The sequence below is a fragment of the Pithys albifrons genome, chromosome 2, assembly GCF_047495875.1.
Source record: "Pithys albifrons albifrons isolate INPA30051 chromosome 2, PitAlb_v1, whole genome shotgun sequence".
NCBI classification, from domain to species: Eukaryota; Metazoa; Chordata; class Aves; order Passeriformes; family Thamnophilidae; genus Pithys; species Pithys albifrons.
In genome coordinates, this window is record NC_092459.1 from 528,660 (window position 1) to 541,567 (window position 12,908).

Here is a 12,908-nt window from a genome sequence, read left to right on the forward strand (position 1 = left end):
AAGCCCTGTCCAACCTGGCCTGGAAGACTTGCAGGGAAGGGGCAGCCACAGCTTCTCTGGGCACCTGTGCCAGGGCCTGCCCACCCTCACAGAGAAGAATTTCCCCTAGAGAAAACTGTAAGAGAAGAACAGCCAGCTGCAAGAGTCAGAAACCCAAATATTTGTTATTTTGGTAAAATTAATCTGTGTTTTCATGGTGGTGATGACAAAATGGATGTAGCATTTCAGACTATGTTATCTCATTTGTTAAGTCTTGGAAGGAGAATGCAAAGGGTATAACTGAAGAGCATGATATTATCATAATTAATTAACTTATTGGTGACTAATGAAAGCTGAAATACTGCAAACAAATCACTCTGCAACTATTTTAAGGATTTATACCTTAATTAGGAAAACCCAGAAAATACTGAATAATGTGCAAACATGGAGCTGCTTTTAATGGTACATAAGCATATGCTTTCCTAAATAACCATGTGCCTATGCAGCTCCAAATGCAAAATTAGGTTCTATTACTGTCCAAGCACTACTTATAACCCCATTTTAAACAACCATTCTCAAAAACATAATAGTTTCTAGACTTTTAAAAGAATATCTTGTTAGTCATTAGCTGTTAAGATGCACTTAAGAGAACATGTTTAAGAAAATATTGAGGCAAAAAGCCTCATTTATGACACCATATATGTTGCTCATTATGATCTATTATAGGAGGTAGTTTGTCAGCCAAGAAGAGGAGAAAAAAACCCTGTTTTGCAGAAGAGTGAGAAATCAGGGGGAAATGTTGCTTACAAGGGTTGGCCCCACTCAACATGTTGGATTTTCCTTGCCATGTCCCCTGTAGAAAGCTGTGCTGCTGGGGCAAAATTCTGCAAAACTGAATTGCAAGTCCCCCCAACTCCTCCTTGCTTAGAGAGCTTGGAATCTCTGGAATAGGTATAGAATCACAGAATCATAGAATGGATTGGGTTGGAAAAGACCTCTGAGATCATCAAGTCCAACCCTTGATCCAACCCCACTGTGATCACCAGCCCAGGGCACTCTGTGCCCTGGGCTGGTGATCACAGTGGGGTTGGATCAAGACATGGTGGATTCTCTGTCCCTGATCACAGTGGGGTTGGATCAAGACATGGTGGATTCTCTGTCCCTGATCACAGTGGGGTTGGATCAAGACATGGTGGATTCTCCCTCAGTGCCACATCCATAGAATCACAGAATCATAGAATGGATTGGGTTGGAAAAGACCTCCCAGATCATCAAGTCCAACCCTTGGTGCAACTCCAGTCCCTTTACCAGATCATGGCACTCAGTGCCACGGCCAAGCTCAGCTGAAAAACCTCCAGGGATGGGGAATCCACCCCCTCTCTGGGCAGCCCATTCCAATCCCTGAGCACTCTCTCTGCAAAGGATTTTTTCTGATCTCCAACTTAAATTTCCCCTGGCAGAGCTTGAGCCCATCGTGTCCCTTGTCCTATTGCTGAGTGCCTGGGAGAAGAGACCAACCCCCACCTGGCCAGAACTTCCCTTCAGGCAGTTCCAGACAGTGCTGAGGTCACCTCTGAGCCTCCTCTTCTCCAGGCTGAACACCCCCAGCTCCCTCAGCCTCTCCCCACAGCACTTGTGCTCCAGTCCCTTCTCCAGCCTCGTTGTTCTTCTCAGTTGGGTTGGAAGAGACCTCTGAGATCATCAACCCTTGATCCAACCCTACTGTGATCACCAGCCCAGGGCACTCTGTGCCCTGGGCTGGTGATCACAGTGGGGTTGGATCAAGACATGGTGGATTCTCTGTCCCTGATCACAGTGGGGTTGGATCAAGACATGGTGGATTCTCCCTCAGTGCCACATCCATAGAATCACAGAATCATAGAATGGATTGGGTTGGAAAAGACCTCCGAGATCATCAAGTCCAACCCTTGGTCCAACTCCAGTCCCTTTACCAGATCATGGCACTCAGTGCCACGGCCAAGCTCAGCTGAAAAACCTCCAGGGATGGTGAATCCACCCCCTCTCTGGGCAGCCCATTCCAATCCCTGAGCACTCTCTCTGCAAAGAATTTTTTCTGATCTCCAACTTCAATTTCCCCTGGCAGAGCTTGAGCCCATCGTGCCCCCTTGTCCTATTGTTGTACCTGCAGCTCCTTGAGTTTCCCATCTCATATATGGGAGTTAATGTTCAACAGAGGTTTCCAGGGCTCCATCCTGGCCCTGACTGCCCTGGGACAGCTCCACACACATCCTGCTGTGTTCCAGCCCCGGGTCACTGCTGTGCTGCATGAATTGTTCTGCTCCTCAGGGGGTTTTTTACAAGTTTTGTCTGGTTTTAAGGAACCAGTTTGCACCTGTCTTTGTTTTTGTTAGAAGTCAAAGTCATGGAATTTTCCTGTTGCTCTGGATGATTTCTGGTTACCTGTGCTGGCAGGGCCTGAAATGTTTGTCACTTTTATAGAATGATGGAATCAGAGAATCACAGAATGGTTTGGGTTGGAAGGGACCTTAAAGCCCATCTTATTCCCCCTGCCATGGGCAGGGACACCTTCCACCATCCCAAGTTGCTCCAAGCCCTGTCCAACCTGGCCTTGGACACACCCAAGGATGGGGCAGCCACAGCTTCTCTGGGCAACCTGTGCCAATGTTTTACCACCTTATTGTAATAACCTTCTTCCTTATTCTTAAAGGGCTGTTTTCCTTCTGCAAAAAAGGAGGTTGTTCAGCAAAATCTGTTTGCCAGGGCAGTTGGTGTCAGTGAAATTAAAACAATTTGTCTCTGGTAATAGATTTTTTCCATTCCACAGGTGGAAAACAGTACAACTATGAAAACATCACTGCAGGTGATAGCAAAGAGTGGTCCCCACCTTGTGCAGGGCCACACTCTGATTTTATTTATATGACTTCTCCCTAACATGGGTGTCTTATGGTGCAATGAGTGCTCAAAACCCACATTTCTATTTGCAAAATATCACCACATTTTTCTCTCTGTGTGAAAGACAGGTTGGAGAAATTCACATTTCAATGGGTCTTTTTAAAAACAGAAGGGCTTTGTTTACTGCTTTGTTCATACTGATGTTGCTGATCAAGGTTCTGCCTCTCCTTCAGAGGGTCCCACTGGACAACTCACTGAAAGAGAAAATAGAGAAGTGACAACTCTCCTCTTCTCTCCCTCTCCTCATTATGTCCAGAAAAGATAATTTCCAAGGCAAGGTTATTAAAAAAAAAGGACAAAAACCCCCCACTTGACATTTCTTGGTTAATTAGACTTTATGGGTGGAAGAGGGAAATGGGTGTTTATCTTACTGTTGTTTGCTGCATAAGTGTTTAAGTCACTCACCTTGTTGCTGCTCTCTCAGCTGCTGGAGCCTGTCCCTGAGCACGGAGGTTAAACATAAACATGGGTAATGTTTTCATCCTTCAAATAATTCTTAGAACAAAAATACCATTAACTCTGAGTTAAACATAATAAATGAGGTAATAAGAAAGGAAACCACTGAAGCAGAATGTCAGAGGCAGGAACTGCAGAGACACCTGTGACGGAGTTTAACCTGTTTCTTGGGTGCAACGGTGTTTGGGCAAAGGGAGGATTCCCACGGGTGCAAAGATGTGGCATTTGGCATCTCCAATCCAGATTTCATGAAGAGGAACCTTCTTTGCATTGATTCCCCTCTTAGAAAATCTGTAGCCACGGGGATTGTGCTCTAAAATGAAGCTCCAGAAGATGTTGCACTTTGGGGCGTTGTGTCAGCCAAGATTCTTATGGAATCAGCCCATTCTCCCAACCTTTCCAGGCAATACAAGGGAAACATTTGCCATTGCATCACAAACCTGGACACATACATGAAATTATTCTTTTTTCTTTAAAAGGAAAGAGACATATGAGGAACTATCAGAACTATAACTCTTGAGAATTTTAATATAGGCAAATAGGAATGAGTACAAGGAGGTCAGAATTTGTGACATAAGACTGAAGGTAGGACAGTAAGGAATGATGTGGGATGAAATACCCAGCTGGATAGAGCTTGGAGTAACCTGGTCAGGGGAGGGGGCTGGAATTAAATGATCTTGAAAGTCCCTTCCAATTCAGACCTTTCTATGATTCTAATATTCTGTGATATATGTAAGGATTGAGGGAGGGAGGGATCTTTGTGTCAGCTCTCTGCAGTGAGTGAGACTGTCCTGAGACCTGAATAAAAAGTGACAAAGAACAGTTGCATCATCTGAAGTCTTTCCCAATGTTTTCCTGTGCCTCTGACATCATCCACCTGGTGACAGGGATGGGGAGACAGACAATGTTACATGAATTGTCAGTGGGTGATGAATCCAGGGCCAGAGCCAGGTCCCCACTCCAATGATGGCTGACTTCCAAGCCCCCCACCTGACCCATCCCTGTGCCTGTGTTGGCCAAAGGCCTGCAAAAGCCATGAAAATCTGTGCAGCCTTGTCAGGCTTGGCTGATGGTCACTTATGTAACTGATACATTAAGTGGAAATTCACCCTTGGGGATTGCAACATGTTCACTGCCACCTGCGATGAGGGGGAGAGCCGACCCCCTTCCAGAAGGTTCATTGCTGTTACTCATTGACAAAGCACTCGGTGGTCACTCTTGCACAATCCCACGGGTCCTATAAATACAGGGTGTCTTTCCCAGCCTTTCCTCAAGCCAACTCCATCCACCACTGGCACTTTGTAGGACCTCACAGCCCACAAGAGACCCGCAGCCATGAAGCTCCTCTACCTGCTCCTTGCTGTTTTCCTGCTCATCTTCAAGGCTACTTCAGGTGAGAAGCAAAATAAATCCTATAAACAGCAGAAGGTTTTGCAAGCAAAAGTGTGTTCATAGGAGGAAAAAAGCAGCTATTACCTGACAGGCTAAATCTGATGCCATGGGGACGTTGCAGTGGGTGGGCCAAGAATGTCTGTGCCAACAGTGACATCTTCCTGAGAAAGCAACACATGATTTAATGACTATTTACCCTTCATCATTTTAGACTTAAAACTGAGATTTTGAACACTTTTCACTTCCCACAGGTTCTGCAGACCCCCTTTTCCCTGACACTGCAGAGTGCAGGAGCCAGGGAAAATTCTGCCGTGCGGGGACGTGCCCACCCACCTTCAGTGCCACTGGGACCTGCCACGGCGGGGCACTGAACTGCTGCTCAAAGTAAGTGGCACAGGGTCTGAGGGCATCAGAGGGAATGATTCTGTCCTGCTGTTTTACCCACTGTTTTATCTAATAATCTCTACAACTCCATGGGGCTTCCAAGGCAGCCCTTCATGAGAAAGCCCAGAGGAAGAACGAACGTGTGTATGTCAGTTGGTGTGTGTTCATTTGGATGGAGGTTATGTACTACAGAAAGGGTTTAGGGGTGTCCAAATTTCCCAGAACTCACTATTTTTCACTTTGATGGGGAAAAAAAAAGGAAGTTTATTCAAGAAATTATGAGGAGAATGTGTCACAGTATTTTCACCAAAAAGAGGAAACAATTTGTTCTCCTTCTGCTCTTTTATTTTCCAAAATTGCCTAGAAAGTTTAAATTTACAGGGGGAAGTATGTTCACAGATCTCTGCTTCTCATTCTTTTCCCTTCTCTCCTTCCCCCCACCACTGCTCAGCTCTCAGAAAGATGAAGCATGACTTTGGTAGTGAGAGGAGACTTGGGTGTGCATTTCACTTTTGACTTTGGAGACCCCATTCTAGGCATGTCTGCAGTTTCCCTGGTAGCCAGTTTTAAATTTCCTTGAGGTTTTGAACATGCTATTAGGGAATGTTCTTTGGCTTAAAATAAAACATATTCCCCAGGCATTTAATTGCTGCAACGATTTTTTACCATTAATGGCCAGAGGATGGTCATTGCCAGCTGCAGTGACAACCACACATAGTGAATTAGTGCCAATTAGCAGAGGTTCCTGTATCTTTTGATGAAGAGGACAGGTGTGATGACATAATTCATCCCAGTAATGATGTTCAGGCAGATCCTCAGCCATGGATGTGACTGGACAGACCTTGGTTCAAAATAAAGGGAGAGTTCAGATCCATATTTCCTGACTTTTACAGAATTCCTTATCCTGTTATTTATAGAATTGCCAGGGCTTAAAGATTCCCGGAAAATGAAGAAAGTGTGATGAGATGGCTCTAGGAAAGAGGTTTTATAACATTTATTCAGCACATGGGGAGCCTCAGGGAGTCGGTGATTTAAGGAAACCCAAGTCATTCCAATAATGGGAAGTTTGTATCAGGAGAATGAGATGCCAAGGAAGCACCTACTTAGGAAGTCAGGAAAGTAAATGCTACAAAAGTAACCTATTATTGGATGATTTTAGATAGGACTGATGTGAGCCCTCAGCCTCTGTGACTGCTCATCCCCTTGGGAAGCAGTTGCCACTGATAGCAGATAGACTGGTGGGGACAGATGGCAGATCTCCAACATCAAAGTTCTTTATAAGGATCTGTCAGGCCTAATGAAAGGAAAATTGGGACTGGAGAAGGAATAAGATGTGTTGAGTTGATTTTAGGTGTAACCTTTTCTATAGAAACACCTTTCTTGGAAGAATGTACCCAGGTGTGGTACTACTGGATGTTAATACTGAGGATTAGAGCTCTTCTTATATGGACTGTCATATTTTCAGCTGAGTTGATCAATAAAACATGAGCAGTTGAACAAACAGGGTCTTCTGAGGTACAGTAATTTTTTTTTTCACCTCAGGATTCAACTGAGTTTTTTGAGCAGAATTTTTTTAAATTGGGCCCAAAGACTTTGATTCAGTGTGTTTAGTGGCATTTGGGGTGCCATGGAGTATTTACATCATATCTACACATCTGGCTGAGATAACTTGCTCATGACCTATGGGAAAACCCTGATTTTCAGAAAATATGTCTGGAGGCCAAGCAGATACCTCAGAGCTCTTCAAATGGCACTAGACTTGTGTGATTCAGTAACTACATCAAGCCCCCAGTCTTCATTTTGGGGGGAGCTGAATAAAGCTGTTATTACTAGTGAGAGTATAATTAGTTAAGCAGTGACCACAGTTCTTGTGGACTGGATGCCCACAGACCCAACCACCCAGCACACATGGGGACCTCCTTGGAGGCACCTAAATGTAGGCTTATAAACCTGCAGGCTGAATCCACCCTCTACATTCGTTTTGAAAGGTAATTAGCAGGTATTGAGGCTTTAGAGATCAAGTTTAGGCTACACTTCAGCAAAATAACAAGACCTTTTGTATCCTTGCAGGAATCCACCAGAATAAGAAGAGAAGGCTTTCCTGGGTCAGTGCCCTTGTACCAGCAACATTTCCACTGCCTGGAGGAGGTGATTTTGATGCATTCCTCCTTTATCTAAACCCTCCTGCAAATGAGCATTAAAAGAAGCTTCCAGAGGGCATGTCCTGTTAGCAAACTGCTTCTGAAGATCCAGGTTTTTCCTCCCCAAAGTCACTCCCTTTTTTGCTTTTAATACACAAGCCACTTTGGCACCTTGGCCACCTATTCCAGCCTACCTCACAGGGATGTTTGGGTGTTTAATCACTTCAGGTTCATGCAGCTCTTGGAGGATGTGAAGCAATATATATATTATTATTATTTTATTCTCACACAAAAATAAATGTCTTCTTAAACCAATACCTGTGATGTTTGTGGTTATTAACAGTAATTTTCTCTGAGGTTTTGCCTCAAGGCTCAGAGACTGATGAAATATTCTTTAAAAAGTGTGTCTGTGCAGTCTCACATATTCCCAGGTAATGTGGAAAAGGGAATGGCTAAAGCAGCCACCAGTTTTGATGATGATACGAAAGTGCTCAGGGCAAGAAGATTGAAACGTGAGTGTGAAAACTGTAAAGACAACTCTGATAGTGAGTGACTGGATGGCAAAATGGCAACCTATAACACCTCCAATATTGCAAACTTTCTATCTATCTATCTATCTATCTATCTATCTATCTATCTATCTATCTCTATCTTCATATATCCATATCTATATCTATCTCTATATCTATCTATCTATGCATCTATCTATCTATCTATCTATCTATCTATCTATCTATCTATCTATATCTACCTATCTATCTCCATCTATCTATATCTATATCCATCTATATCTATCTATATCTATCTATCCATCCACCTATCTATCTATCTATCTATATCTCTATCTATCTATCTATCTATCTATCTATCTATCTATCTATCTCTGCATACATTAAAATACATGCACATGACTTCACAAACACAGTGATGGGCTCTGAACTATCCCACCCCAGAAACAAGATTTGAGATGATACATAGACTGCTTTGTAAAAATCAGACCTGTTCTAAGTATTAATCTCTGCTCTGTGGCCACCACTGACAGGACCCCAGGGAATGGCCCGAGGTTGTGTCTGGGGAGGTTTAGGTTGGATATTAGAAGAAGGTTCTTCCCCCAGAGGATGGTCAGGCACTGAACAGGCTCCCCAGGGCAGTGGGCACAGCACCAAAGCTGACAGAGCTCAAGAGCTGTTTGAATGATGCTCTCAGGCACATGGTGTGACTCCTGGGGAAGATCCCTGTGCAGAGCTAAGGGTTGGACTTGATGACCCTTTTGGGTGCCTTCCAACCCAGCATATTCTGTGATTGTGTAACTATAACCTGGTTGTGTTCAACTTACTACTACACACATAGATGATCTACTCTACAACCCTCAAGTTTCTCCTTTGTGCTGGTTTTGGCTGGATAGAGTTAATCTTCACCACAGCTGGTATGGAATTATAGTTTGGATTTGTGCTGGAAACAGTGTTGATAATTCAGGGGTGTTTTATTATTTCTGATCAGGGCTTGCACAGCATCAAGGCCTTTCCTGCTCCTCACCCCACCCCGCTGATTGAGTGGGTTGGGGATGCACAAACTGCTGGGAGGAGATAAAAGTGGGACAACTGAACCCCGGGTGACACGAGGGGTATTCCAGACCATCTCGTGTCACGCTCAGCCCATTCCACCAGGGGAGAAGTGAGCAAAGAGTGGGACTGAGTTTCCAGCTGGGGTTAAACCACAGCATCCCAAAAATAACCCTCTGGTATTAAATCTGGATCAATTCAGAACAGGCTGAGCCTCAGATTTCCCTCCTGTTCTCAATGAAACACATCTCTAGGGTGTAAACCACAGAGAAGTTTACTTCAAACAGGGTTGTCTCAATTTCTGCCTCTAGATGCTGTACCTTATGTTCATCAAGGACTTGCATTTCACTCCAGCAGCCACCCTCAATTCAGGATCACTCTTCTATTTTTGCCCAATTTCTTCAGAGCCCTTTGAGTGTTTATCTCACCTCTGCACTCCCCAGGACCCCGAGTGGAGCCTGGGGTTGGCCTCATGCAGGGTGGCTCACACAGCTCTCCTGTGTTGATGGCCCTACAGGGACCTGCTTCTCCGAGACCAGTTTTCTGACCTGTCTCTCTCCTGCAGTGACCTCAGAGACTTCTTCCCTAGAAGTTCCTAAATCCATATCTATTGAGAACTTCTCTCCTAGGACAGCATTGGCTTTTTCTTTGGAAGGGCTGGTGGGATGGCAGCTGGAATCAAACCCTTTGATAGTGTTCAAACTATGGGAAAAAAGAGATCTTTTTGTTGATGTTCACCTTAAAAAGCTAATGAAGGACCTCAGAAAACCTCTCCTTTATCACTTGAAGAACAGATCAGTTTTCAAAATGGTGACTGAAGTATGGACTTTCCAAAATTTGCTAATTGGTGGCTTTTTCCCTTCACAGCTCTCTCCCATGGCAAGGACACACACTGGAGATTGTCCCAGGACTGTCTTGGACATGCATTTCAATCACAAAGCCTGGAGTTCCTCCACTGAAACCTGGTTTCAGGCATGAGTAGCCTCTACTGAGTGCTCTGCCAAGGAGAACAAACATTGTGTACCATCCACCCACTGTCACCTTCAGTGTGTCTTTACTTGCCTGTGCCTCTCACCATCATCTTTTCCATGCCCTTGACTTTGGGACAGGGCAACTCAACACCACTTCCTGTTGTCACCTGTTTGTTTACTCCTGGACTGGAAAAGATTGTCACTAAACTAATTCTCCCCTTCTGATCCAGCAGATTAGTTCCCCATCCATAGTAATTAAAAGCAGGGAATCTCCTTCAGATCCAAAGACATTTGCACTTCTTTGCCCACAGTCAGGACCACAAGTGCCAATTTCCCAAGGTGAAAAGGCAAATTTCCCAAGCCCCCTGAAGGATCCATGAGCCAAACCCATGAATTTACTCTTTCTGGGAGACAAAACACCATTTCTTCACAAGGACAAGCCCCATATGAAATCCCCCACCCACTCCTTTGCTACCAGGTCAAATATTAACTCTTACAGACAAGATCAACAGCTTCCCATCAGTCACAGCTTTGCTGCTTCTCTGCACACTGGAGACTTTGCCAGCATCTTCTCCTGGTGTCAAGGAGAAGGAAGAAGCTGAGCACCTTGTCCAGACTCCGTTTCCCCAGTGCCAAGCAGTCTTCATGGGGGCTGTTGTCAACCCAGGCACATTCACCTTCCCATGGAGGGAGTCTGGACCTGGGATAAGCATTGCTGCCACTCTCCAGCTGGAGTTGGGGGAGGGAGGTGAGGAGGATGGAGCTGTTTCCCCTTTCCTGCCATCTCTCTGATGTTGTTTGGTTCCAAAGACCATTGAATGACATGTGACGATGTGAACCAACCCCAGCAGGGTTTGCTCAGCAGCCTCACTCCCCAAAACAAACACCTCTTGCCCTCTTGGGACAGGCAGGAGGGGAGTTATGCAAGGAGTAGAAAAGCACATTCTCCTTCCTTTAATACTGGATTTTTACAAGCAAATTCCACTCTTGACAGTTTCCTTACAGCTGTCTGTGTTTTAAGATCACAGACTGCACCTTTTTTCCCTCTTTTTGTCCATGATGGTTTTTTCCAGAAGCAGAGATGAGGGTGCATGTGGATGGGGTGACTCTCTGAAACCCTGAGCAGGTGCTCAGAGTGGTTTGAGCTGGGGGGTTGTGTCTATGTCCTGTATCACAGGTCAGGAACCAAAGAGCTGTTCAGTGTTCCCTATGGCTTATTTTAAAATTAATTTTGAGTGCACACAGGCACAGAGTATTTTAATATAAAAGACTGACTCCTCAAAACTCTTTTTTCCATGCTCTGCAGGAAGACAGAGGAGAGGTGACAGAACAACAGCCTGTTTAAGAGACTTTGCCCACCTCAGCCCTCACAGCTCCCTGGCAGAGGTCTGAAGATCCATTTCCTCATCACATTCCCCAAGCATTTCATCACAGCAACCCACCACTGGCAGTCTGGGAGGTACAAAGAGAGAGAAATGTGGGCTTGATATCCCCAAGCATCTTCTGGGTGTTGTGCCAATCACATGAGACAGTGAGATGAGGGTTCCCGTCCTTCTCTTGGATCTCAGGGGCCCTGGCAGTGCTGCCAGTCCTATCAGTTCTGCCAGAATTACATATTTGTCCAACCTGATGAGCAGGGATGAACCTTCATGGAGCAGGAATTTGTTTGCTTTACCACCTGTATCCTCTTGCCCCTCCTCAATCTTCTCATCTGCCCACAAGTGCAAAGAAGATTTTTGCTTGTTTCTAAGATCCTGATCCTGACATACCAAGGTAATGTGTTGTGTTTTTTTTTAAATGATGCATGCAGCCAGTTCACCAGACACAGACCTCTCTGCCCTCTGTGTGCAGACACCTCACCTCCTGTGTTGTTGCTGTCCTTTGCTTCAGTTTGCTGCTCTCACTGAAGCAGTAAATAATTAAGCACCCTCATGACCTGGCTTCATTAATGATTCTTGGCTTGTACTGTTTGTCCAAAAAAGAAAAAGTGCACTTGAAGTTCTCATATGCCTCAGGAGTGACAGTTCTTAGAGACAAGCACAAGTATTAAGTAGCCTGTACAAAGCTCTGATGACACTTCCTCTGGAGTATCTTATCAATGGCTGGTCCCTAACATATATTAAAAAAAAAAGAACAAGAACAAAACAAAAAACAAAGCAAAACAAAAACAAAAAAACCCCCAGATTTTATTTTCAGATACAGAAATATGTTACAAGGTGGTAAGAGATGTGGAGACATCACATGCAAGTGGACTTGGTGTATTGAATGTATGAAATCAGAGAGGTGTGAGTCTCTTCATAAGCACATAAGGAAGGTGACTGGCAGCAGGGGAAAAGGTCATTAAGCCAAGGTCATTTGGGGCAAAGAATAAGTAGCTTTAGAGTCTCCATGCAGGCTTGACTTTGGAAGAAAGTTCAGACCATCAGAGTAGGGTGTGGGGATGCAGTGTCTGTAGGAGCATGTCCTCATCATTTTCAGGACAGCTCAGGGATTGCTGAAGGGGAATTGGGGTGAAGTCTCCTATGGAGAGTGCCACAAAACACAGTGGTGCCCCTTCCAGTCCTCTCTGTTGAATGACTTCTTTGAGATTTAGTGAAATCATTACTAAAATCATAACTATAAAATACAGAGAACAACTGAGTTCTGAACCATGCTGGAAAACCCCTGAGAAACTGGAACTACTACTGTGCCTGCCAATGTCATAGCCAGGAGAAGGAATATCCACAACCCTTTCAGCCTACCCCACCTTCCTCAGTTGCAGCCCTGCAACTCCAATCCAAGTAAGGACTAAAGTTCTGATCCTTTCCTGCATTCATCACCATTATCACAGAATGGTCTGGGTTGGAAGGAACCTTAAAGATCATCTCATTCCATGATCAGCAACACCCTCCACTAGGCCAGGGTGCTCAGAGCCCCATTCAGCCTTACCTTGAACACTTCCAGGGATGAGGCAGCCACTACTTTTCTGGACAATCTGTTTCAGGGCCTCACCACCCTCACAGTAAAGAATTTCTTATAATATCAAATTTAAACTTGCTCTCTTTCTGTTAGAAGTCATTCCCACTTGTCCTGTCACTGCATGCTCTTGT

General features: G+C 44.7%; 1 protein-coding gene across 1 annotated transcript; it reads left to right on the plus strand.

Moving 5' to 3' along the window:
* Positions 1-4,627: 4,627 nt before the first annotated feature.
* LOC139668557 (gallinacin-10-like) lies at positions 4,628-5,149 on the plus strand. The gene is made up of 2 exons (XM_071548165.1): positions 4,628-4,762; positions 5,013-5,149. Exons 1-2 carry the CDS (start codon positions 4,705-4,707, stop codon positions 5,147-5,149), a joined length of 195 nt encoding a protein of 64 aa, XP_071404266.1. The 5' UTR covers positions 4,628-4,704.
* The last annotated feature ends 7,759 nt before the right edge of the window (positions 5,150-12,908 follow it).